Source organism: Mycteria americana, chromosome 6 (genome assembly GCF_035582795.1).
Source record: "Mycteria americana isolate JAX WOST 10 ecotype Jacksonville Zoo and Gardens chromosome 6, USCA_MyAme_1.0, whole genome shotgun sequence".
Classification (NCBI taxonomy): domain Eukaryota; kingdom Metazoa; phylum Chordata; class Aves; order Ciconiiformes; family Ciconiidae; genus Mycteria; species Mycteria americana.
Genome location: NC_134370.1, coordinates 49,076,603 through 49,101,230, shown reverse-complemented (window position 1 = coordinate 49,101,230; position 24,628 = coordinate 49,076,603). Strand labels below are relative to the sequence as shown.

At 59.9% G+C, this 24,628-nt stretch overlaps 3 protein-coding genes across 5 annotated transcripts; 1 reads left to right on the top strand and 2 right to left on the bottom strand.

Annotated features, from left to right (window-relative positions):
• Positions 1 to 271: 271 nt before the first annotated feature.
• MAN2C1 (mannosidase alpha class 2C member 1) lies at positions 272 to 14,413 on the top strand. Of its 2 annotated transcripts, XM_075505681.1 has the most exons (26): positions 272 to 397; positions 920 to 1,045; positions 2,158 to 2,281; positions 3,198 to 3,268; positions 3,509 to 3,686; positions 4,159 to 4,348; positions 4,836 to 4,942; positions 5,119 to 5,229; positions 5,620 to 5,712; positions 6,095 to 6,211; positions 6,959 to 7,054; positions 7,371 to 7,516; positions 8,005 to 8,128; positions 8,636 to 8,757; positions 9,580 to 9,665; positions 10,191 to 10,361; positions 10,643 to 10,725; positions 10,897 to 10,991; positions 11,119 to 11,223; positions 11,426 to 11,582; positions 11,929 to 12,072; positions 12,188 to 12,297; positions 12,880 to 12,959; positions 13,086 to 13,231; positions 13,632 to 13,735; positions 13,816 to 14,413. In XM_075505681.1, exons 1-26 carry the CDS (start codon positions 279 to 281, stop codon positions 13,931 to 13,933), a joined length of 3,123 nt encoding a protein of 1,040 aa, XP_075361796.1. In that variant the 5' UTR covers positions 272 to 278; the 3' UTR covers positions 13,934 to 14,413. The 2 variants fall into 2 exon arrangements, with proteins under 2 accessions (XP_075361796.1, XP_075361798.1); XM_075505683.1 differs by lacking the exons at positions 272 to 397; positions 2,158 to 2,281.
• A 255-nt stretch (positions 14,414 to 14,668) lies between these two features.
• On the bottom strand, positions 14,669 to 19,348 carry NEIL1 (nei like DNA glycosylase 1). 2 transcript variants are annotated; one of them, XM_075505687.1, is made up of 9 exons: positions 18,756 to 19,348; positions 18,521 to 18,640; positions 18,273 to 18,351; positions 17,027 to 17,126; positions 16,748 to 16,872; positions 16,213 to 16,240; positions 15,610 to 15,671; positions 15,232 to 15,439; positions 14,669 to 15,054 (listed from the first exon to the last, which is right to left on the bottom strand). In XM_075505687.1, exons 1-9 carry the CDS (start codon positions 19,172 to 19,174, stop codon positions 15,035 to 15,037), a joined length of 1,161 nt encoding a protein of 386 aa, XP_075361802.1. In that variant the 5' UTR covers positions 19,175 to 19,348; the 3' UTR covers positions 14,669 to 15,034. The 2 variants fall into 2 exon arrangements, with proteins under 2 accessions (XP_075361802.1, XP_075361803.1); XM_075505688.1 differs by lacking the exon at positions 14,669 to 15,054 and adding an exon at positions 16,456 to 16,615 and having other exon boundaries at positions 15,298 to 15,439.
• Positions 19,349 to 19,377: 29 nt separating this feature from the next.
• COMMD4 (COMM domain containing 4) lies at positions 19,378 to 21,578 on the bottom strand. The gene is made up of 8 exons (XM_075505689.1): positions 21,269 to 21,578; positions 21,108 to 21,179; positions 20,959 to 21,024; positions 20,629 to 20,668; positions 20,384 to 20,503; positions 20,054 to 20,134; positions 19,790 to 19,966; positions 19,378 to 19,663 (listed from the first exon to the last, which is right to left on the bottom strand). The coding sequence occupies exons 1-8, from the start codon at positions 21,269 to 21,271 to the stop codon at positions 19,623 to 19,625; spliced, it is 600 nt and encodes a 199-aa protein (XP_075361804.1). The 5' UTR covers positions 21,272 to 21,578; the 3' UTR covers positions 19,378 to 19,622.
• Between the last annotated feature and the right edge of the window lie 3,050 nt (positions 21,579 to 24,628).

Here is a 24,628-nt window from a genome sequence, read left to right as displayed (position 1 = left end):
GAGGGCCTGTCACCCGGGGACACCTCGGTGCAGCCGGGCACGCCCGGTCCCTTCCCGGGACGGCCCCTCAGCCCAGCGAAGCGTCCCAAACCACCCGGGGGGCTGCCCCGAGCCGGGCGGGAAGGCCCTGCCGCAGGTGGCCGCCTGGCAGCGGGGCTGTCGGGCACCGGCCCTCCCTCGCCCGCCGCCTCCACAGCCGGCGCCCCCCGCACCGCCCCCCGGCCCTGCCGCCCCGTGCGCATGCGCGGCAGACGGGGAGGGAGGTGCAGGGGCCGCGCATGCGTAGAGCTCATCGCGCAGGCATCATGGCCGCTGTGAAGCACCGGCGCACGGCGCTGGAGCGGGTCGAGAAGTTCCTCTCCGAGACCTACTTCACCGACTGCAACCTGCGGGGCAGGTGGGCGGCGGGGCCGCCCCCCGTCACCTCCCCGGCCTCTCCCTCGGGCGCTGGTAGCAGGCGGGCCGCGCCGCGCCGCGGCCGGGCCCGCTCCCGGGCCCGCTCCCTTGTGTGTGTGTGTCCCAGCTCCACCGCCGGCCCCTCCAGGGAGGCCGCTCACCCCGGGTCGCTGCCGAACAGGGCTCCGGGGGCTCGGGGGCCTCAGTGAACAAAGCACACACACTCCCTGGCCAGGCTGGAGCTCTGCCTCAGGGTGCCGCTGGCACAGTCGCCCTGCCCCCCAGCCCTCCTCGGTGGGGCTGCCCGCGGGGGGATGCTGCTGGAGGGCCGGCTCCAACAGGCCCCTTTCAACAGGGCAAATTGCTACTCTGTTGTTCGGTTAATACCGTGAGAGTATTGAGTGATAGCAGGGTGATACAGCCATGCTGGGAAAGCAGGGTGGTCCCTATCTCACACCCCCCCCAAGGCTGGTCCCCGCAGGACTGGCCGTATTAATCTTGCCCCGGCTGTCTCTGACTGCAGGCTCTTTGGGGATCGCTGTCCGCCGGTGTCACTCTCCTGCTTCCAGACTCCACGGCGCATCCTGTACGATGAGGCCATCGGGCAGGAATTCAGACCTGCGAAAGTGGGAGACTCCTTTGGGCCCACGTGAGTACCAAGTTTCGGTGGTGCCATGAGCATGGTGGGGCTGGAGCTCACACCTGCAGTGTTACTTCGTGTGTGTGAATCCTCACAAGCTCTCAGTGGCAAAGAAATGAGATGATAATCCTCCTTCCTGTTGCGTGCTTTAGGTAGAAGGTGTCTGTCCAGAAGCCCTTAGGGAGATTTCATGAGGAAACAGACCGACATGTGTCTGTTTCCAAGGAGAGTGAAGAGCCGGGTTCATCGATCCGTTCTGCTGAGAGCTCATGTTCATAGACGTGGTTGTGACCCTGATGCTTGCTTCTGCGTGGGATCTGTATGCTTTGTCAGGGCTGGGAGAAGAGTTGCGGGTTTTTGCTAGTAGTGGTCAAAGACACGATGCTACTGTCTGTTTCTCTGGGGTCCCAGAAGAGGCTGGGTTGGGGCCAGCACCACGAGGTTTGTGTGCTACCTTCTGAGCTTCCTTACCCGCTGGGGCTGCCATGCCTCCTTGCAGCCTGGGCACGAGCCTGCCCTAGGGGTTAAGGGCCATGATAAGAAGGGTCACAGGTCCAGACATACTGATAAACTGCCCTGCCCCAGGCAGAATTCAAGTCCTAGTACCCTCTGATTTCACTGTCTTCTGGATCGCTGTGGGGGATGGTGGAACAGTTTTCCAGTCCCTGTCAGCTTGAAAGAGTGTGTCACCCCACTCGGCTTGTCTGTCAACTTGCTGTCAAGTCTCTAACCCTCAACAACGACTGACAACAGTGGGTGCCACAAGTTAGAAGTTTCTCTTGGTGAAAGAGCAACCGCTCTGGTCAGCAGCTCATGGGGAAGGGAAAGCCCACTGCACTTAAATGTCACAGAACAAGGCTGGTGTGTGCAGGCACTGTGTGCTGCTTAAACTGAAGATGTGTCACAGCCAGCCACATGGGGAGCCACCTCCAGACTATGCCATGTCTGGGGGCATCGATTAAAGCAGGTCTGTACAGACAGGTGGCATTGTTACATTTGAATCACATTGAACTCTTGTGTCTGTCCCCACTCTGCTTTTTCCATGGAAGCTCTGAGGAGGTGTGGTTTCCCTTGGGAGAAGGTCTCACGGTGGGCTGAGGTTGCTGCCTGCTCTCTTCCAGGTGGGAGACGTGCTGGTTTAAGGTGGAGCTGAGCATCCCCCCAGCATGGGCGGGACGGGAAGTGCACTTCATCTGGGAGAGTGATGGGGAGGGCATGGTGTGGCGGGACGCCCAGCCTGTCCAGGTAAGGAGGCATGGATCCAGGATGTGCCATCTGTGCCAGGTACTCTGCTACGTGCAGAGTGGTTATCTCCTGTACCCCTCTGCAATGGGGCAGTAGAAGAAACCACCTCCCATTTGTTACACGCTCTTCAGAGGAATGCCTACATGTGTTGGGGGATGTAAAATAACATGTGGACCAACAGGAGAGAATGAAGAACAATTGGAGGTCTAGACAGAGTGGTCACGAAGAAAAACAGAAGGAGGACATGTCATTGTAGGGTTTTTTAGCCTCGAGTGGTAATCTCTGAGGCAGTAGGAGAGCTGTCTTTAAATACAAGAAAACCTGCTGTGCGGAGAGGGGCAGTGTTTGTGAAGAGGTGGGAGAGAGGGCTATGCTCGTGGTCTGCATGCTGTGCTGGTGGACCACAGAGGGTCTGTGGGCTATTTCCAAAGTTTGACCCAGAAAGGCAAGCCTGCTGGTGGTGGGTTTGAGTCTGTTTTCTAGAGGTTGCCTCCCGCCAGGAGTTAAAATTCCAGTCTGCAAACCAGTAACGGCTGAAAATCCCTTGCTGAGGTCTTAACAAATCTGTCTTGGAAGAAGGATAGGCAAGCATTGGGCCTGAGATGTCAGTGTCCACTGCTGTCAAGAACAGTGGGACAGACTCATCACACACGTCAACTTCAGTCCTGCTTTGGGGAGGCGGAGTGGCTCAGGTGACCTTTTGCAGCCCTGCCCTGCTCTGTGATGGTGCCTGCAGGTTTTGTTTTACTGCTGGGGCAGCAGCAGTTTCTGTGCCAGTTGTTCTTGTGGGAAGCATTGTCCCACGAGATGTGGGACCAGGCCCCTCCATCCAGCTGGATGTGTCTTGTCCTGCCCATCCAGCCCACTGTCATGGACCTCTGAAGATGTGTGCTAAATGTGCTGTCTTCCCCTGCAGGGCTTGACTAAGGAAGGTGAGAAGACCAGCTACACCCTGACAAGCAGCCTGAAAGAGACGGAGCCCCACAGGTGGGTGGTCAGTCTGGCCGGCACCCCAGGGAGCCCCCCACCACTGGGTGAGCTTGGCATTGTTTGAAGCCAAGAGGCCGGGCTGAGACACCCCTGCCTGCGTCCAGGTGCTCTGGGGCTCCAGCTTCAGGGGCTCTGTCCGTTGTTCAGGTCGGGCCAGTTGCACCACAGGGAGGGGAATGGACTTTCCCGGGCAATTGCTTGTGGTCTGCTCCCTGATGGTTTCTTTTTGCTCTCCAGTCTGACGCTGTACGTGGAGCTGGCCTGCAACGGTCTCTTTGGGGCTGGCAAGGGCAGTATGATCGCCCCTCCAGACCCTGACAGAAGGTTCACCCTGAGCAAGGCTGAGCTGGTCGTCTTCAACAGGGACGTCTATGAACTGCTGGTCGATCTGGAAATACTGCTGGACATGGCCCAGGTCTGTGAGCTCATTCTCTTCCCTTCTCTCACCCTTTCCACCTCCTTCCACAACTTCATTTTATCTTCTTCTCCTCCTATTCCATGACCTGTCTTCTCCCACCAGGAGGAGCAAATGTTTGCTCCTGCTGCTTTAGCACAATTGACATCTAGAGTAGGAGAAAACTGAACAGAGAGAAGCCACAGGTGTTTTTTTCATGCACTTTCTGCTCCAAGGCAGGATCTGTTAGACCAGAGCCCCCTGGGATGGGCGTATGTGTAACCTGGCTTTAGAAGGCACATGAGCAAAGACACGTGGTTGTGTCTGTGAAGCAGGGACACGGTGTTTACCTGGCACCGCTGGCAGAGTCAGATTTTGGAAGGAGGTAACAGGTTCTCCCTGGGCAGGTGGCATCCGAGCTGGTACAGAGCGCTGCTCGGAGCCAGAGGATGTGCTGAGCTCTGAGTCAAGCTGTTATCACTCTCAACCCCAGCTCCTCGGGGAGGAAAACCAGAGGAGTTTCCAGGCGCTGTACACTGCCAACCAGATGATCAACGTGTGTGACGTTATGGACCCCTCCACCTTCTCCGCTGCCCGTGACCTGGCTGCAGCGATCTTCAGCCAGAGGAACGGCGAGAGCCAGCACACCATCCATGCCATGGGTCACTGCCACATTGATTCTGGTGAGAGCAGCACAGAGCTCCCTCTCTGCTGACCTGGAGGCCAGGGCATGCAGCCCAAGGGGAGAGCTGGCTGCCCTTGGGCTCCAGGCACTGGGTACTGTGCCCTGAGGGAAGGGAAAGGGACCTCTGTGCTGCCATACAGCTGGTCTGTCACCAAGGCAGGGGAATGTGTGTCTGGCTACCTGTGCCGTTTGGAGCGCTGATGGGGCTGCTGATGAGGAATGAATTACAAACCGCTATCTTCCACCTGTTGGGCTTCACCCCTCGATTTCCAGTCCCTGGAGGGGTTTCAGTCTCAACAGAAGGGCAGCAAGAGAAGCAGGAGCTGGAGGCCACAGGCTGTGTTGCTGTCAGGCACTTAGTCAAAGGACAGCATTTTGCTCTAGCATTTTCCCCGACTGATCTGCAAAAGGCAGCACAGCCCCATTCCCAAGGGAGCTTGTGCCAGGTAATAACCGCGGCTGGGGCCATGTGTCTGTCCTCGCAGCCTGGCTGTGGCCGTATGAGGAGACCATCCGTAAGTGCGCTCGGAGCTGGGTCACGGTGGTCCGTCTGATGGAGTGCAATCCGGAGCTCACCTTCGCCTGCTCCCAGGTGAGCAATCTCCCTCTGGGGAGCTCTCCTTCTGCTCGTGGCATGTTCCTTCTCCAGCATAATTCAAAACAAGATGGGGGGGGTGACCAAGAGTGTCCTGTGCAGTGTTGCAGAGGGAGGGACATCAGTGTGGAGCGATGTGGTGGGAGCTGAGGCTGATCTCTGTGCTCTGGCAGGCGCAGCAGTTCGAGTGGGTGCGGAGCTGGTACCCCGGGCTCTATGCGCAGATTCAGGACTTTGTGGCGAAGGGGCAGTTCATTCCTGTTGGAGGCACCTGGGTGGAAATGGTGAGAAGCATGGTGAGCCTGACTCACCACACCCTCCCTGTGCCATCCCTCTGGTACTTGTCCTGACACTGGAGAGGGAGAGCAGAGCCTTAGCTGAGCTGGTTTGGTTGGTGACGGTCTCCAGGCCCAGAAAACAGCAGCTGTCTGCACTGTCTAGCCTCGCAAAAATACTATCCCTGTCCTAAATCATCTCATTCCCCGAGAAAGGAGCTTTGGTCCGGACTGGCTGGGCTCTGTTCCTCCTTTCGCCCTCTGCCGAGCTCTGTTCAGATCGTCCCCATGATCTGCCGAGTCAGGATGACAGTCGGTGGGAATGGTGTGCTTGCAAGACAACACACCTTGCCCAGCACCTGGCTTGCTGCATGGACTCCCTGTGCTTCCCCCCCCCAGGACGGGAACCTGCCCAGCGGGGAGTCCATGGTGCGGCAGTTCCTCCAGGGGCAGCGGTTCTTCCAGGAGCAGTTTGGCCGGATCTGCTCAGAGGTACTTGCTCTTTTCCAGCACACCTTCCTTGCACACCATCTCCTTCCACCTCTTGCTATGCGTGAGGGTTTCTCTCTGCTTCTCCAGATACGCTGTTCAGGTGCCTCACGTTGACCTGCTTTTTGCAGCTAAAGCCATGATGAGTAAATATCTACTCCCCCATGTATCACGGCAGTTAGCACAGCCCCAGCCCTTGGTTATATTGTTTGTAGGTCCCTGGCCCGTCTCTAGAATTGCTCCTTGACTAGCATATCTGTCCCCTCTGCAAGAGGAGCTGGGAGCCTGACTACCAAGAAACCCTCCATGAGCTCAGGCTGTGATCTGGGGCCAGTGTGATTCATGTGTGTCTCTCTCCCTCTGCTGCTGTCACATCTGCTCCTAGTTCTGGCTGCCGGACACATTTGGATACTCAGCCCAGCTGCCCCAGCTGATGCGTGGCTGTGGGATCAGGCGGTTCCTCACGCAGAAGCTCAGCTGGAACCTGGTGAACACCTTCCCGGTGAGCTGTGCTTCCCTTCTTGCCAGGGGATGGCCTTGCAGTTGCTGGGGTCTGTCTGCAGGGCTGGACCTGTTGGTTCCTCAGGTTGAGCCAGTCCTTCAGCTCAGCTGACACAGGCTCTTCCTCCAGAAGCCACCAGTTTATGGTGGTAGCAACGTCCTGTCAAGCTTTAGGGAAGGGCATGGTTAGAGATCCCAGCTGGGCCCCTGGCCTACAAATTCCTTCTGCTTTCAGATGGGAAGCTGTGACCTGCATGCAGGTCTAGCAGACAGCAAACCCAGCTGCTCCTCTGCTGTCCCCTGCCCTTGTGGCATTCCCTGTCCTTGTGCAACTGTCTCCTTGCACTGATCTGTCAGGGCATCCTGCAGCCCCGTGGAGAGAAAGCGAAGGCCTAGTTTGAATCCTCAAGGGGCTCTGAAGTGCCTGTCACCTGTGCACTTCCCTTGTGACAAAGGTGCTGGACTTTGTGTGTTTGACAGGGCTTGCGAGGAAGCTTGGGCTTTTAGTGCACGACGTCTGTGCTGATGTGGTTGAAGTGTGCTCTCCAGGCACACATTTGAGTGGGAGATGAGTTTGGGAGCCTTGAAACACTGAGCTAAGCGTGAATTTGTCTTTCTGGTACCAGCATGACCAGAGATGTCCTTTTGGGAACTCCTAGGAACAATGGGGCTGTGCTTTAGCATTTTGGCACTGTGTGGTACACGGAGGCTGTATGAGACACCACGCTTTCCTTTGGCTTCCCTCCAGCATCACACCTTTTTCTGGGAAGGCATTGATGGTTCCCGAGTCCTGACCCATTTCCCCCCTGGTGACTCCTATGGGATGCACGGGCGAGTGGAGGAGGTGAGTGAGATTGCCAGACCTGCATGTGAAGTGCAGTGCCAGCCCCTCAGGGCCAGATCTGAGGTTCCTAGGAGAGGGCGCTGCCTGGGAAGGGAGCAGGATAGGTGGCAGCGTTGCTGGACAAAGGCTGTTTGGGTGCCGGGCAGTCAATTGCCTGCCTCTGAGATGTGTCCGTGCCTGATTTTGGCAGTTTGGAGTGGGGAAGAGGGGCAGGACTGGGCTTTGCATCCTAAAGGCTGACCTGGCTTTCTTGTGTGGAGCTGTGGGAGCTGGGGCTGGGTGCCAGGGCATTGTAGCTGTCCAAAAATCCCTCTAGATGCTGAAAACAGTGAAGAACAACAAGGACAAAGGACGTGTGAACCACAGCGCTCTCCTCTTTGGCTTTGGAGATGGAGGAGGGGGCCCCACGCAGAAGATGCTGGACAGGATGAAGAGAATGAGTGACACAGACGGGCTGCCAAGGTGAGAGGAGAGCTCCCTTCCTCTCTTCTTGCAGGAACGCTTGTTTTGAACCGTGCCTGGCCTTCAGCAGTGCCAAAAGAAAGGGTGTGTGAAGGAGGGCAGGGAGCAAGCAGGGCGAGCAGAGGGCTAGGAAGGATTGTCAGGAAGCCGGAGTCTCTCCATCATCAAGAGCTGTAAGAACAGGTACCTGGGGCAGCTTTGGACTGCTTGCAAGCCTTCAGTAGAGCCGTGGTGTGAGTGGCCAGTGCAGCAGTGGTGCTTGGCAGTCAGTCCCTGCCTGGGGAATGTCCAGATCTCCATGGCAGGCAGCAAGAGCAGCGTGAAGTGTGAAAGGGGTAGGAGGAGGTTGAGGGGAACACTGTGTGTGGTTGTGTTGGGGTTTCTGAGGCCTTGGTTCTGGGGCTGTCACCTTTCTAGTCGGGATGCACCATTAGCTGTGCCACAGGCTTCTCCCCTGGCTCATCGCTGTTTGTGCGTCTCTCCTGCAGGGTTCAGATCTCCACTCCCGACCGACTCTTTTCTGTCCTGGAGAAGGAGTCGTCGCAGCTGTGCACCTGGGTGGGAGAGCTTTTCCTTGAGCTGCACAACGGCACATACACCACCCAGGCCCAGGTGACTGCGCACACGGGACAGGGGCAGCGGTCTCCCCCACACCCAGGCAAGGTGGCCATTCTCAGTTCTCTTCGATACTGCTCAGGTGGCTCCAGGGTTCGGACAGTGCCCTTTAGGTTTCAACAGTGGGAGCCACCTCATAGCCGGGACTCCAAAAGGCAGATCTATTGTCAGATTTTCTTCAAGGGGGGAGAAGGAAGCCTGGACACAGCAGGGCCCCTTAGTCAACAGCTGCCATGTCCTTCACTTTAGCAGATAGTTGCAGAGCTTGGGTGAAGAGTCAGAAGGGGAGGAAGGTGAGAACAGAGACAGGGGAAGCTATGTCCTGTGCTGGGAGTTTCAGTTTGATCTGTGGCAAAAATAACTCACTGGTAATGGCAAACTCATGACACCTACAGATAACCAACCTTCCTGCTCTGGAGCTGGGCTTTTGCTGCTGGTGTGAGAGATCCACTCCCAGCTACCAATTTCCTAAGCATCTTCCTTCTCTCCTTGCTTTGATACCAGATAAAGAAGGGGAATCGGGAGTGCGAGCGAATACTCCACGATGTTGAAGTACTCAGCACCTTGGCTGCGGCGCGGAGCAGCGCGTTCCAGTATCCTGCCAGCCAGCTGCAGCGGCTCTGGAGGTGAGGGCATATGGGAGCACTGATGGTACCAGGGGAGGATGTGGCGAGGGCTGGGGACTTCAACATGAGAGCTGGCTGCGCTTGCGGTACCACTCCCCATCTCCTACAGCTCCTTGTCCCTGCCTGAGTCTGGGTAGAAATCCTTGTTATCAGTGCACCAAAATTAGCCTGGACCAGTCGGACCACGCCGGTGTGGGCAGTTATTGGGCAGCTCAGTGGGCTGATGGTGCAAGATGGTCACTTATCTCTCAGCCCTCTTCAGCTGGAGCCAGAAGGGTGACTGACCACAGCCGGTCTTCATTTGAACTGCCTCTTGAGTGAGTGGGAGAGCGGTGCATAGTTAGGTTGTAGGGACCTTTGCAGATTCAGTACTGCAACGCTGTATGTACACAGCCCCTTCCATAAACTTATCAGGGCTCCACCTGGAAAGTGTTTCAGTGCTTTGCTTGATTCTCCCATTGGAAGATAGCTCTAAAGCTTCACTACTCTGCTGGCTGGAAGCTTCATTTCCAACCTAAGCTTATTCCTCACCAGTTTTGGCTTGTCTGAACTTGTGCAACAATATATCTGGTAGCCTCAAGGGATAAAAAAAATAGCTCTTACTCCCCATGGTTGTGGTTTATTAAGATGACAGTTGACAAGTCCTAACATAAAGGGATTTAAAGGATGCTATGGAAAAAATCCTTTTCTCTCAAGTGTTTGCTAACGGGGGGATAAGGAACAGTTATTAAGTTTGACCATCTTGCAAACAGGGCTCGGTAAACCAGAACAAATCTGTTACTCTCCCCTGCTTCCTCACCTGGTTTCTGTTCCCCGTTTCAGGTTATTGCTGCTCAACCAGTTCCATGATGTTTTGCCAGGCAGCTGTATCCAGATCGTGGTTGAGGATGCCCTGCAATACTACACAGGTGAGCAGGGAGTTTGGCTAGGAGGGCACTTATCCATTGGAGCACATTGGGTCCTGCCTGGTGGGGCTGCAGAGGTTTCAATCCTGGACTGCCAGGCGTTATGGGTCGAACCTATGCAGGCATGTGTCTGTAATAGTGCTAACTCAGCAGGGAATTAGCAGGGGAGCCAAGGGATTACAAAACATCCCGAGTTATTGACTTCTCTGCTTGCTGCTGGCATGCCAGGATAGACCCCAGCAAAGGTTTGCTCCTGCCTGCCTACAGGCACTTGCAGTAGCTTTACTTTGTTATAGCACCACAATTTTCCAGTTGAGCTGGCATAGCTCATTGTAATCTTGTAATAACAAAGTTAAGAATAATTATAAATTTTAATTACTAATAGATAATAATAATAAATATTAATGATAATTAGTAATTGTAGCTTGGCAGTAGCTAGTGTGTGTACATTGCACGGGAGTGCCAGAAACTGTCTCGGATGTGAGAAACGGCCTGGCTGGATCCAACTCAGGCCTTTTTGTTGCTCAGAGATCCGCAGGGCTGGTGCTCGGCTGCAGGAGGAAGCTGTGCAGTCCTTATGCAGGGAACTGCTGCAGCCCAAGGCAGGGAGCGCTGAGAGCACCCTTGTGTTGAACACTTTGCCCTGGGAACGGACCGAGGTGATCTCCAGGACTGGGCCAGCTGGAACAGAGAGTTTAGGTATGTCTAACTCAGAGGTAACTCATGTATCAGAATTTCTTACAGGGGCAGAGACATCTAACGAAGAAGTACTCTGCCTCTCCCTGCCCTGGGGAGGGTTTACTGACTTGTCAAATCACTCCTTGGAACTTTATCCCACTTCAAGTTGTCCCTGAACTATGCATGAAGAAGAGGAGGGTATGAAAGGAGGTGGTAGGTCTGACGTCTGCAAGAGGGCAGCACAGTGTGACTTAGGGTTAGGTCTGGGGCAGATGTGGGAACAGAACGTCTTTGCTTTCCAGCTCTGGTGACAGTCCCCAGCATGGGCTATGCTATAGTGAGGGAGCCATTGCTGCCCCCTCAGCCTGTGGCAGTGAGGAAACAGGTAAGCACAACCACAGTTGTCCTCAGATCGGTGTACCCTGCGTCAAAGGTTGATTGGGGAGAAATCTAGGGAATCCAGCACACAGCAAGTCTGCACACTAGATTTGCAACTGGGGCACTCAACTCCCACAGGTGTGGCTCTGTGAAATGTGTTTCTGTCCTTTCCCCCAAGGAGGATGGCTCCATTGCCATGGAGAATGGGGTGATTGCAGTCTGCCTGGACATGATGGGGCACCTGACCTCACTTCGGCTGGTGGACTCCGAGAGGTATGTCTATCACCCAGTTACTGGAACCGGCCTCCTCAAACCTCTCTCAGGTCTTCTTCTCACTGTATGCCCTTCTCCACTGCCAGTTCTTCTTATGCTGCTGTTTCTCTGTTCCACCTCGTTCCAGAGAGTCAGTCCCAGATGGCTGCTACGCAAACCAGTTTGCACTCTTTGATGATATTCCCCTGTACTGGGATGCCTGGGACGTGATGGACTATCACTTGGAAACCAGGTAGAGGAGTAGTGCATACAGCAGTTGGATTTTGACTTTGCTCTGAGGTTCTTGCCTCTCTGTCAGTCCTAGCTGTAACAAAAGCTGTAACAGAGCATTCACTCTGGAGAAGTGAGTGCCTGCTGTGTGGGAGGCTGGATTGGGATTCAGAAATCTGGATCTACCAGGCTGAGACGAGCTCTGCCTTTATCCCTTTCTCTAGGAAGCCAGTGACAATGCTGCTGAAGCCTCTGGAAATCACCCTGGCTGGGGGCCTGCGGGGAAGCGCAAGCTTCTCTCTGCAGATTGGCGAAAGCAGTATCTTAACCCAGGAGATCATCCTGGATGCCACATGCCCGTACCTCCGCTTCCTGACCCAGGTTTGGCCAGCAGCTGCTGCGCGATAAGAACATCTGTGCTGTGCAGGCCAGGGCCCTGGGGAGCTGAACCTCGCGTCTGAATTTACGTTCCTGCTCCCGTTTCCTTCCCTGGAGCCCCCCACTGCCTGTCCGCCTCTGCCTTAGGGGAAGGCAGCCTGAGGGTGGGGGTCCTGAGGGAGAAGGGTGGAAGAGAGATCCGCCAGTTCATCTGTGTTCAGACTCTAGTGTGGTTTTATTGTACCTGGTCTGGCCTGGGTGCGAGCTGGCTGCTGCGCACCAGGGAAGGATAAGTGCAGCCCCTACCTGTCAGCCCCCTGTGGTGATGTCCTACTGGTACCACATTTAGGTTGAGTGGAAGGAGGCTCACAAGTTCCTGAAGGTGGAGTTCCCTGTGCAGGTGCGGAGCACAAACGCCACCTATGAGATCCAGTTTGGACACCTGCAGCGGCCAACGCACTGGAACACGTCCTGGGACTGGGCTCGATTCGAGGTGAGAGGAAGGGTAGTCTGGTCCCAGGGCCGAGCTGTTCCTCCCATGGCAGGGCTGCTTTTGCTCCCAGGCAGTGGCTCTGTATGGTGAATATGTCCCTTGGTACCTCCTGCAGGTGTGGGCGCACAAGTGGCTGGATCTCTCCGAGTATGGCTTTGGGGTGGCACTGCTGAACGACTGCAAATATGGGGCATCAGCCCACAGGAATGTCCTCAGCCTCTCACTGTGAGTAGGGTTGGGGTGAAGGTGGAGCTGCAGCAGTCACTTTGCCTTCTGAGGTGTCTCTTGGAAGTCAAGGCAGCACCTGGTCCTAAATGAAATAGTCTGGTATTAGTCTGAGTGGCTGGCTGTCATCTGAGAACCTTTGGCTGATAATTACAGTTGACTAAGATAAAGTAATTCCTATGAGTTATGCTCATAGATAATTCAGGAGAGATCAGATCCACATTTGTACCAAGTAATTTTTCTGTTGCTGGCCAAAACATACCCCAGGAGGGGAGGCTTAAGGAGAGGGAAGGAACAGCAATGTTACGGATGCATACAAAGCTGAGAGAAACTATATATTTCAGTTTGACTCCATCAGCCACATTTCACAGGAAAACACCCTTCAAATTTTTTAGCTTCTGGGACTGTCCAGGGTCTGTTTGCTGTTGCCAGAAACCAGTAGCATGTTGGCTTTCACCTCAGGGCCCAGCCTCGAGGTAGCAGGGGGAGGCATTTGTCTTGTCACAGTGCTCCTCTGGCTCTGCACCGGGTGACAGAGAGTGCTGCCGAGACACCAGTCTCACCTACCTCTTGTTGCCTTAGGCTGAGAGCACCCAAGTCCCCCGATGCCACGGCAGACATCACGCACCACCAGTTCACCTACGCAGTGATGCCTCACCTGGGTGAGTGATGGGCAGAGCCGGGCCCTGTGGGGACACGCAGGGTGGAGGATGCTCCAGTGAGCCTTGGGGTGAGCGTGTCTCTGGCTGTGCACGTGTAGGGGCTGGCTAGAGGTTCTTCTGTTGCAGGTTCCTTCCAGGATGCCGGTGTGATCCAGCATGCCTACAACTTGAATTTCCCCCTCCATGTGGTCCCAGCCTGCTCTGCCCAGAGCCCAGCCTGGAGTGCCTTTTCTGTCAGCTCACCTGCAGTCGTGCTGGAGACTGTCAAGCAGGCAAGTCCCTGGGGCAGAAGAGGGGAGGGCAGACAGGTTAAGCTGTTTTTGTTAAGCACGGCTTGCTCTTTCCCCCACGTTGCGCGGCATGCAGGCTCAGCCGAGTGGAAACAGTGATCCCTCTGGTTTGCGTGTCCTGCTAGGTGAGGACAAGGGGGCTTAGCACCCCCCTGTGCCAGCCCGGGCAGGCACTTGCAGCAGGGATCACAGTAGTATCCACATCTGTATGTGGGTACCGCAGCCACAGTCGTTAGCGCTGCACCGCAGCAGGTCAGGAACGTACGTGCACACAGGCAGAGCCGCTCAGTCGTGATCACTTGGGTTGGGCTGTACCCCCAGGCATAGGATAGGATACGCCTCTCTCATTTGTCTGAACTCCGTTCTGCACTGTACCCCAAAGGCTGAGGACAGACATGAAGCCGTGGTGGTTCGGCTGTACGAGGCACATGGCAGCACGGTTGTTGCCTGGCTCCAGACCTCCCTGCCCGTTAAGGAGGCAATGCTGTAAGTCCATGCTGGAGGGCTGGGTGTGTGTGGGGATGGAGATCAGTCGCTTCAGCCTCACCTGCTGCTTTCTTCCCCAGCTGTGACCTCCTGGAGCGGCCAGCTGCATGGGGCCGCCTGCCGCTGGAGCAGCAGGGCGTGAGGCTTTCCTTCACACCCTTCCGTGTGCTCTCCGTCCTCTTGGTCTTGAGGCAGTGACACCGTTGGTCGCCCTTGCTGATGTTGTGGCAACCTGGATCAATACTGTGAGCTCAAATCGCAGCCTGAGGCTTCCCTAATCCCAAGAGCTGTGCAAGGAGAGCTGTGCAGGGAAGGGCAGAGTCTCCTCCTTGCCCCCCCCCAGGCATTGGAGAGCAGCGCTCGAGAACAACCATGTTCTTCAGGAAAGGACAGTTGCCCCCTGCTTAACCAGGGAAGGAGGGCCCAAGTGAGTTCCTAGCTAGCTGAAGCATGGGTAAGGTGGGACAGGCTGGCTGGTCCCACATGAGCTCTGCTCCAGCCCTGGGGGATTTGGGGGAGCAGCAGCTTTCCACAGTGGCTCCTGTCTCTAAGCCTTCATCTTGTCCAGACCCTAGCAGCGAGTGTAAAGACACGCTACGGTCATTCCCCTCTCCCTTCACCTGCTTCTTGCACTGCCCTTGCAGAAGGGGAACACAAGTAAACAAGAGAATTACACGAAAGCAAGCTCCAGCCTGTTCTCTTAACTTATTTCCAGATAACTGCACTGATCTGCCTCCTCCCAGGGGCTCTGTTGTAGCTGCTGCTCTCTTAGTGTCCTCCTCAGCAGGATCTCACTCCTGGAACTGGGGAGGGAGAGCTTACCTTTATTTTGGGGGGGGCCAAGGTGGAGGGGAAGCCTGCTCCAGCCCATCTGGGGAAGAGGCTGGGCACAGAGGGGTCATCCTTAGCACAAAAAGGCGTGCACGGTGATTTCTACACAAAATACTTTATTAGTCAGCTAAAAACAGTGATCCAGGCAGCAGCCAGAAAGGGAAGAGGGGAAGGAAGAGGGAATCCACTTTTAGGCAGAGGGAAGGGTCAGAGGCCAGCACAATGTGTGGTGCGTGGCCCTTATCCCCCTCAAATGCCTGGGGACAGCAGGAGGACGCTGGATAAATCAGCCCCATCACCAAGCCCAGCTTCTCCTTCCCACACTGGCAGGATGCAGCGGTAGCAAGTGGGTGTGAGCACAGGTACAGAGCACTAACCCAGCACTAACCCAGGCCCCCGGCCAGGCCCTCCCTGAGCTCCTCCTGCAGCTGTTAAAATGCCCCTCAGGAGGAGGGCAGCGTGCGGTACTCAGACGGCAGCGGCTGTGCCTGGAAGATGGGGAGGGAAATGAGAAGGAAGAGGGTAAGGGGGTGCTTGGTTCTGCCCCACGAAGCCCTGCTGGCTCCTCTCCTGCCCTTTGGCACCCCCTCAGTCCCCTTGACACAAGGGAGCGCTCCCACAGCCCCCACCTGTGCACCTGAAAGCCGCAGGGACTGCAGCCTCACCTCTGCCCCTGCGTGCAGACGTCCGGCGGCTTGTTTTGGCTTTGACGGGCGCCTCAGGCTCAGACAAGGCCGGGGCAGTGGTCGCTTTCCTCCTCCCGCGAGCACGTCCCTTCCTTGGCCCATCAGCCATCTCCTCCTCCTCCTCCTTGGCCAACTTTGGGGGTTTTGCTGTAGCCCTGGGGCGCCGTTTCGAGGCACGTGTGGTGACCTGGGTGGACATCAGAGACGGAGCTTAGCAGCAGAAGTGTGCTTGGACCACCAGATGATGATAAACTCCAGGCAGGAGCCCCACCATGAATTCAGGAGCAGCCTGAGCAAGGCACAGGGAACAGGACAGCCTCTAGACCCAGTAGGAGCCACAACCACAAAGCTTCTTACCTTGGGCGTCAGAGCCTCAGGATCTGCCTTCAGCTGAGCACGCTTCTTGCGGGATGTCTGCCCTGCACAAGAAGACGTGCCCAAGTTAGGCAGGCTGAGGAGGAGATGGGGCAGAGAGCACCCAGGCCTCGAGGGACAGGCTGCGGCACGGTGACCTTTCAGGGACACCGTCCCAGGTGATGTGTGAGCAGAGCTGAGCCTGCTGAGGTGGGAAATTAGCAGGAAGGGCTCGAGGGGGCTCCTGTCCCCTCCCACCAGATTCCCTCCCACCAGATTCCCTCCCGTGCCAAAACATTGCTCAGTTCAGGCTCGCAGCCCCAGGGAGAGCACACCCTCCTGCTCCCAGCCTGGCAGGCGAGGAAGGGGATGTAGGTGCTGGCCTGGAAAAGTACCCTGTGGGTGCAAAGGCTGTGCCCAGGCAGGCAGGTGTGCTGGTAGGAAGCCTTGGGCACAGTGGGCTCTGTCCCCAGTGCCACGGGCCATCACAGGCCCATCAGTGCCCCAGGGAGAGGGGCTTTGCTCCTGCCTTTGCCCCCAGGCTTCCCAGGCTCCAGCCCTCCCAGAGCAAGAGCGGGTCCTGCAGGGAGGAGAGAGGATACTCACCTTTGGGAGCCATGGGGCCAGGCTCTCCCTGCAAGGAAGGCGACAGAGTGTTGACTGGGATGCAGTCATTCTGCAGGTAGTGGCAGCAGAATCCATGCCCCTTCTCCACCCCGCAGCCAAGACAGTGACCGGGAAACAGCCACGTTTCCCCGGGGGAGTCGGACTTGCTCTGCCTGCCCTGTGCCTCGGGGACTCTCCCGTCAGCCCCTGCTCCTTCTGCAAGGCCCCACCACAGCGCCTCACCCAGACACAGGGCACAGGAGGGAGGAACAGGGCTGCCAGACCACCAGAACCCCCCATTCCCGCAATCATCCCCTCTGCTCCAGACTGCCTGCCATCCCTTGGCCAGCTGGCCACCCCATGGAGGGTCCTCATCACCTCCATGTCCACCGGTCACAGCAGTCTGTCGGAGAGGGAGACCCCCAGCAACACAGCATAACGCTGGGGGGTCTCAGGAAGCAGAAAATGGGCTGGTGTCCTCTTGGAGGAGTGATCAGGGGGCACCCAGCCCCAGGCAGCGACCCCAGACTCTTACCTGGAACCATATGGTCCTGCCGTTGCGGTCACGCAGGGAGCTCATGCCAGGCACCAAGTAACACTGCAGCCAGTTCTTGAAAGCAGCGTAGTTATCTGAGTGATCTGGGTCAAAGAGCTTTTTCTCTGGGAAGGGAGAGAGGGACAGAAGTAGAGAGGAAGCAGTGACCATGGTGTTGGGGTGCCCTCCCCAGCCTCCTGCTGCTGGGAACACAAAGCCCAGGTGTCCTCACCAGCCCCGGCTGTCCCTGTTCCCCAGCTCCCCGTCCAGTTGCCTCACCCGCCGCGATGACCTCCATGGGCACGCTGTGGCACAGCTCCAGGAGATCTGGGTTCTCCCGCATCAGCTTCAGCTTCTTGCTCAGTGTCAGGGAAGGATTCTGCAGGGGTGGAGAAGGGGAGGGAAGTCACCTGCCAGTCCCCCCAGCCTCATTGGGGTGTCTCCTCCCCAACGCCAGCCAAATTCCCCATCTCCTCTTGCCCTCCTGAGGATGAGCTGCCACACTCCCCACCATGTGCCAGCCCTGAGCTCACCCCATTGTAGGCTTCGAACTGCACATTCCCCACAGCTACAAAGACATGAAAGACTGCTAACACACAGGAACACCAGCAGTTTGTAAAAACAGCCCTCAAGTCGCATGTTTTGTTTTCAGTCTCCTTTAAAATAGCCACCTCCTCTCCCCCGAGGCCATGAGATCAGCCATGGGCTCTACTGCAGCCTTCCCCAGAGATTTTAAGCTCATAAGGTGTTTTGTTTCCCTCGCCCCTTCCTCTTCACCCACCCCAAATATACCCAGAGACTTCCTGATAGCAGAAGCTGGGCACTGCCAGGCACTAGCGCAGCACGCAGGCATGTGCCGGGGGAGCTGTCACAGCTCATCAGCCTGGCCACGTGTGAACGAACACTGCACGCGTGAGGTTACAGAACTGCTGCGCCTCATTTGCCACTTCAGACGTGCTCAGACATGGGTGTTTACGGCAAAGGACAGTAACACGCTTGAGGAGAAAGAGCCTGTGCAGCAAGCGTTATAGTTGTGAAAGGAAAATGCCTGCCGTCGTGTTGAGAAAGGCTCAGAGCAGCAACTACCTCCTGACAGCGGTGTGTGCAGAGCCTGTGCGATCTCTGCAAGGGCCTCGTGACAATGTTCTGCCCCATCAGAGCAAGGAACCAAACACAAACTGAAATTGGCCCTGAACGCTGGGCTAGAAGAAGCCCAAAACAGCAGACCTGAACCAGAGCTTTGTGCCCAGCTAAGCCCAAAGCAGAGCCAGAGCAAGGCAGCCAGCTGAACCCAGACTGCGGTCTGGAAGCAAACTGAACCACCTCCACCGCTGCTGAACCCAAACCCAAATCAGGAACGCTTCTCAGCTCAGTCTGGCTCCCTGCACGGGAGGCAAGAAGCTCCTGGGACCCCAGGGTGCTGCCGAGACATCCCACAGGGCCACAAGCAAACAAATCCCTGGTATGGCATCTGTCTGGAAACCGGCCCCTTTCTGAGCCTGCAAAAGCACCAGGTATTCCCAACCTTCTTCCTCCTTGCCTGCTCCTGATCCTTCAGGGCCTCCAGCACAGTCCGAGCCTTTTCAAAGGGAGGGATCTTCAACCTAAGAGAGTCCACCTGTTACACGCAAGCCTGAACTCTCGGTTCTGGCACTTGCCTGCGTCTACCAGGCAAGGAGGCCCAGCCAGCTTAGCCGAGGAGCTGTCAAGCTCTGGCAAACTCCTGGAGACCAAACCCCCATGGCAGGTCAGTGGGTGCTCAACCCACCTTACCTGTACAGGATCTCAGCGCGGAGGTAATTCCCAATTCCATTGAAAAACTTCTGGTTTAAGAGGGCCTCGCAGATGGGCTTGTCAAAAGCCTTGTCATCCAGGTTCTTCAGCACGTTCTCCCTGCACCAGAGCACGGGGCATCAGGCAGGGTCACCGTGCAGTACAAGCAGCCAGGACAAAGCGGGGGGCCTTCCCTTAGGCCGGGCCGTGGCTGGCAGGGTGGCGGGACACTCACCTGAAGGCCTGGTACTCGGAGAGGACGCAGGGCCCGCGGCCCAGCTGCCAGGCGTCGCCCAGCCGCCATGAGCCGAAGCGGCGGGCGTCGATGAAGCAGAGGGCGCGCGGGGGGCTCTCGCGGGTGAGGAAGCGGAGGTGGGCATGGCGGGGGAGCTGGGCGGCGGGGCACAGCCGGAACGACCCCGACATGCCGAAGCGGAAGACGAGGTCCTGGGGCGCGCCGGGGCCCAGCGGGGCCAGCGTCAGCCGCAGCTCCTTGCCCCGGGAGGCGGCGGAGATGCGGTAGGCCTCGCTGGAGAAGGGCACCTCCGGGCCCTTGCCCACCGCCGAGCGCTCCACGCCGCCCGAGAACACCACCTCGCCGCACGCCTCGTTGATGTAGCGCCCGGCCAGGTGCAGCTCCGGGCACTCGGGCATCGCCGCGGCCGCCGCGGGACCGGACGGCCCGGTGCCACCCTGCCGCCCGCCGCCCTGCCTGGAGACACGCCCAGGCCCCGCCCCGCCCGCCTCCCATTGGCTGCGCGGCGGGCAGAGCACGCTGGGAGTTGTAGTCCCGCCGAGGCGCCGGGCCCGCCCAGCCTGCAGGGCCCGCGGAGGAGAAACAGGCGGGACACGGCTCGGCCTCGTCACCGTTACCTTTATTGGAGCTTTCCCCGGGGGACAGCCTCACCACGGGCAGCCCGGCGGGCCCCCAGCAGCCTCGCTCGCTGCCGGGCGCCCGGCAGGCGTGGGCAGGAGGCCAGGGGAAGCTGTCCCCGGCCTCCCCCTCCCCAGCCAGGCAGCGCCGGGGCCCGGTCTGGTGCACCGGGTCCTGTCCTGTGATCCTGCGTCGGCGCCTCCTGCCATCGCCCCTTCTCCCAGCTCCTCAGAGAAGTGTGTTCATCAGGGCCTGGGCCTGCTTCAGCTCTGAGGAGAGAGGGAGGAGGCGGTGGGGAGCCGCCGGCGCTGCAGCATCCCCTCAGTGCTGCTCGCAGGAGCAGCCCCGGCCCCCCGGGGATAGGGGTCCTGCTGCCGCCCCTCCTCTGGCCTCACCTGCCAGCAGCACCCGGAACTTGTCGGCCGAGAGGGCCATGGGGATGGCCGCCGTCCTCCCCTGCTCCCCGTCCCGCAGGTTGAAGGTCAGGTGCACGAGGGGCTCGTTGACCTCCCGCAGCTCGCTGGAGCTGAGGGTGTAATCCACCCGCCAGCACACCGAGCCCAGCTGGCTCACTAGGGCGGGTGGGCAGCGTCAGCACCCCGGGGTGCTCGGGCAGGGTGACCGGCCCCGACCCCCAAACCTCCCAGTGCCGCACTCACGTCTCAGGCTGCAGGCCCTGAGGCTGTCCTGGAGGGAGCTCTGCTTCTCTTCGTAGGACCGGCACAACCCGCTGGCGTGCTCTGCCCGAGGGGAGAGACAAGACCAGAAAGCCACCCGTTCACACCAGCTCCGCTGCGGCCAAACCCCGGTAACGCACCTGGAGGAGCCCCCGGGGATGGATGGCGTGGAAGGGAGGTGATGGGGGACAACACGGCTGCCATCCCGCGCTGGATCTGGGCGTGAAGAAGGCAGCGCCGGGGGCTGCCAGCTCAGCCCTGGCACATCCCACCAGGTCTGGCCCGTGGTGACACCCCGAGGGTCCCCCCTACCTTTGGGCAGCCCCAGCTGCTGCAGCTCGCTCGACAGGGACTCGCTGTCCACGTTGTGCTTGGCGGCGCTGGAGAGGATGAAGCCGAGGACGGCGATGGTCGCCTTCACGTCCCCTGACTCTGTGGGAGGGATGGAGGGCTAGCTCCGCCGCCTTGGGAAGGTGTCCCCTGCCAGATCGCTGCCCGTCCCCGGAGCGTGGCTCCCCAGGGGGGACCCTGGTCGGGACTGGGGCAGCAGCACTCACCTAACTTGGCGTCCGAGGTCAGCTTCAGGATCTTCTCATACTGCAGGAGAGCAGAGCGCGGGGCCGTCAGGGTAAACACCAGCTACCGTACGGCCACGTAATGCATTCACTACCAACACTGGCGCTAATAATTCTCACCTTAGCATTACTACTACTAATACTTATCATCTTTATTATTACTACTAGCACTGGCTGGCAGCATTCTTAGTACTAAGGCTTGCATTAAGAATATCAGTCAGTAATATTGCTAATTATGCAACTGCAGTGGTGTAACACTGCAGTTACCCCACTACCGTGCGCGGTAGCCCCACGGAGGGGGGTCCCACTCACCTCGATGGCCTCCCCCAGCAGGTCCCGGAGCACCTGGGCGCAGATCAGCTTCAGCTTCACCGAGGACTGCGGGGGGAGAAGGAGGGTGACCACCGCGCCCGGGGCGGGCAGGGGCGGGCAGGGGGTCGGGGTGGGCGCGGGCACTTAACGATTTTGGCCAGGGTGCTGATCTCGGCCAGGACCCAGTCGGGGCAGTCCAGGTCCCCGCAGAAGCGGAACCGCTGCGGGCGGAAGGCGCGGTCAGAGCCCGCCGCGGACTCGCCGTGCCCCCCGCCCCGCCGCCGTCCCTCCCCGCCACCCCCCGCCCCACCATGTCGCCGCCGCTCTCCGGTCCCCGGTGCCGCTGCAGACCCCGCCTCCGCGACCCGGAACCGCTCCCGGGCGGGGGACACCTGGGCGGGCCGGAGGCGCCGCGGCCGCTCCGCCCGCCCCCGCCCCCGCGGCGGAGCCCTGCCCCGCGTGCTGGTGGGGGGCTGCCCCGAGGGGCTCTGCGGCGGGGCAGGGGCCTTGGAACCGGGACCCCGGCCCCAGCGGCCCCGGGAGCGCTGCCCGGCCGGGGGCAGGGGCAGGGACGGGGGCCCCGGGCGCTGGAGCGCGGGGGCGGCCGCTGCCCCGCGGGAGGGGCCTCCTCGCCCCGCCCCCCGCCATGCCCCGCCCCCACTCGGCGCCCCGCCCACTTCAGCGCCGCCCGCCCCGTCCCCGCTGTCGCGGCGGCCCCGGCTCCCCCCGCCCCGCTCCGCTCCCGCCCCGCCCCTTCCCCCGGCCGGCTCCGGGCCCCGCGGGTCCGCCCGTTGCCCCCCACCACCCCTCGCTGCGCCGGGCCCGCTCCGCCCCCAGCCCGGGGAGCCCCGGGGCGGGGGAGCCCCCGCTCCTCTCGGGGGTCGCCGAGTCTGGCGCGGCGCCGAGCGGGTCGCGGGGCCCGCAGGGGCGGCGAAGGGCACCGGGGGCGGGGGGGTCCCGAGCGGGGCCGGGGCCGCAGCGGGAGCCGGGTGGGGCGGGGGGTCGGGGCTGCGCCGGGGGGGCCCGGGCCGGGCTCCCTGGGGGCGGGGGGGCGATGGTGGGGCTGGGGCCTGGAATAATAATAACACAACGAAAAGCAGTAATGGCACTCTTACCCTGGTTTTACTCTCATAAACAGAGCGTGCGACACAGCTTCAAGCCAGTAAAGCGCAACCAGGTGCAACGCAGCTTTCCCTGGGCGGGCGGGTGCTGCCCCAGGCCCCGGTTCCTCCCCGCGGGAGGTGCCCCCCAGGTCCCAGGCACCCCCGGCCTGGGGCCCTGGGCTGTGGCTCCCCCTTCCTTCGCCATCGCAGCGGGGCCAGGGACGGCCTGGGGGGGTTTCCAGCCCCCCAAGCGGGGACTCGGTGCCACAGCCTGAGAACAAGCCCGGGGGCTGGTTTGGGGCCGAAAAACTCGGCTCAGTCGCGGGGTTCAGCAGCTCAAACAAAAGTCGAAGTGCTGGGTTTTCAGAGCGTGGAACCGGAGCCACGTGCTGCGTTTCTGGGCCTGAAAACAAGCTGGGGGGGCCGGGGCTCAGGGCTGCGTTTCTGGGGCTCAGCACCAGCCCGAGTGCCGCCTTTTGGGACTGGGAACCGGAGGCTGAGCGGCCGTTCCCAGCCCTCAACACCGGCTGGGGGGTCTGTGGGTGGGTGGGGCAGGCAGGGCCGTGGGACCCTCACTGGAGGTTGGGGTCTGGTCGCGTTTGCCCCTGAAGCGCGGGACGCTGGCATGCACCAGGCCGAACTCAGCGTGTGAGGTGAGTCTCTGGGAGGGCCGACGCTTTATTCAGTGTTCAGATGCACCGATCAAGGCAATATTGGGACAGCGATGACAGCTCACATTGATATTTGAGCGATGACAGGGATGGATTTATGACCTTGTCAACAGCCCCAGCGGCCAGGAGAACCAGGAGCAGTTTCACCCAGAGGCAGTGAGCGGGAAGGTGTGCAGCTGGAGCTGCAACAGCAGAGCTGAAGCTGAAATAGAGATTGTAGGGCAGGGGCTGGTGCTGAGATAAACACAGCAGGGCTGGAACCGAAATAAAATGTGTAAGGGTGGAGCTAGAGCTGAAATAGCGACCCTGGGGCTGGAGATGAAATAAAGATTATGGGGCTGGAGATGAAATACAGACAGCAGGGCTGGGGCTGGAAGACGGATTCTGGAGCCGGAGGTGAAATACATGGCGTAGGGCTGGAGCTGAAATACGGACTGCAGGGGTAGAGCCGAATCTAGGGCTGGAGCTGAAATACAGGATGGAGCTGAAATATCAACTGTGGGGCTGGAGGGGAAACAAAGAGCCTGGGGCAGAGGCTGGGGTTGAAATAAATAATCATAGAATCATTTAGGCTGGAAAAGACCTTTAAGATCATTAAGTCCAACCGTTAGCCTAGCACTGCCAAGCCCACCGCTAAACCATGTCCCCAAGCACCACGTCTACAGGTCTTTTACATACCTCCAGGGATGGTGACTCAACCACTCCCCTGGGCAGCCTGTTCCAGTGCTTGACAACCCTTTCGGTGAAGAAATTTCTCCTAACATCCAATCTAAACCTCCCCTGGCGCAACTTGAGGGCATTTCGTCGTGTCCTACTGCTTGTTAATACTGTAGGGCTGGAGCTGAAATAAAGATCCTGGGGCTGGGGCAGAAATACCGACCGTGGGGCTGGAGCTGACACGATGCAGAGCTGGAGCTGACATACGGACCGTGGGGCTGGGGCTGAAATAAAGACCAGGGGGCTGGAGCTGCACCACCGACCGTGGGGCCGGGGCTGGAGCCGATGCCAGGCTGGAGCGTCCGTCAGCGGGGCCGGGACAGGCGGGAGCTGCGACAAAGCGTGTGCGAGCTGGAGCTGTAACGAGGCGTCCTTGGGCCGCACGGCAGCACCGGCGGGCAGGGGCCCAGGGCCGGGCAGGGGCCCAGGGCCGGGCGGGGCCGTCCCCGGCCAGGAGCTGGTCCCGGGCAGGAGCCCGGGGTCGCCTCGTCCTCCTGCGGGCGGGGAGCCCGGCCTCTGCCCGCGGGGTCCAGCCCTGCCAGGCGCCTCTCCCCGCCGGGGTCCCCCGGCTCTCCCGGGCTGCCCGAGCCCCCGCGGGCGAGCGGCGCCGCCCGGCCCGGCTCAGCCGAGCTCCCCCCCGCTCCCGGCCCGGGGCTCCCCGGCAGGGCCCGGCCGGCGCCCAGCAGCCGCCCCCGGGAACGGGGGGCCTGTCCCGGGGCGGGGGCGCAGCTCCCCGCGGTGCTCGGCCCGCAGCCGCCCCCCGCCGGCCTCCGGCCCGCCCAGTCCCGCTGCAGCCGGGCCCGGCCCGGGACCCCCCGCCACCCCTCACCCGGGCTCGGGGCGGCAGCTCCCGCCTCCTCGCCGAGCTGCGCCGCCCCGCCGGGCCCCAGCTCCGTGCCCGGGAGGGAGGCAGGGGCAGGGCTGTGGGCCCCCGGAGCCGAGCGCCCGCGGCAGCCCCGGGACCCAGCGGCGGCGCCGCTCGCCCAGGCTGTTAGCGGAGCCCCGCCGAGCGGCCCCGGCCCGGCCGCCGCTTGTGCCCCGCGCAGCCGCGGTAGCCGCTCCTTCCCCCGGCCCGGCCCCTTCCGCCCCCGCCCCGCAGTTCGCCGGGACCGCCCGGCCCAGGGCCCGGGCCACCTCCCCGCGGGAGGGCGGGGACGGGGGCGGTGGCCCCGAGGGGAG

Bases quoted from the DNA above. Each gene is read 5' to 3' on its own strand.
- MAN2C1 (XM_075505681.1), top strand. From the start codon at position 279: ATGCGTAGAGCTCATCGCGCAGGCATCATGGCCGCTGTGAAGCACCGG. The intron at 5,713-6,094 runs GTACTTGCTCTT...ATCTGCTCCTAG, and splicing joins TTGGCCGGATCTGCTCAGAG to TTCTGGCTGCCGGACACATT. The intron at 10,992-11,118 runs GTATGTCTATCA...ACCTCGTTCCAG, and splicing joins CGGCTGGTGGACTCCGAGAG to AGAGTCAGTCCCAGATGGCT.
- NEIL1 (XM_075505687.1), bottom strand. From the start codon at position 19,174: ATGCCCGAGTGCCCGGAGCTGCACCTGGCCGGGCGCTACATCAACGAG. The intron at 15,440-15,609 runs GTAAGAAGCTTT...ATGTCCACCCAG, and splicing joins CTGAGGCTCTGACGCCCAAG to GTCACCACACGTGCCTCGAA. The intron at 15,055-15,231 runs GTGAGGCTGCAG...CCCATCTTCCAG, and splicing joins GTCTGCACGCAGGGGCAGAG to GCACAGCCGCTGCCGTCTGA.
- COMMD4 (XM_075505689.1), bottom strand. The intron at 21,025-21,107 runs GTTAAGTGCCCG...CTCCCCCCGCAG, and splicing joins TCAGCACCCTGGCCAAAATC to TCCTCGGTGAAGCTGAAGCT. The intron at 19,664-19,789 runs GTGAGGCCAGAG...CTCTCTCCTCAG, and splicing joins GTTCCGGGTGCTGCTGGCAG to AGCTGAAGCAGGCCCAGGCC.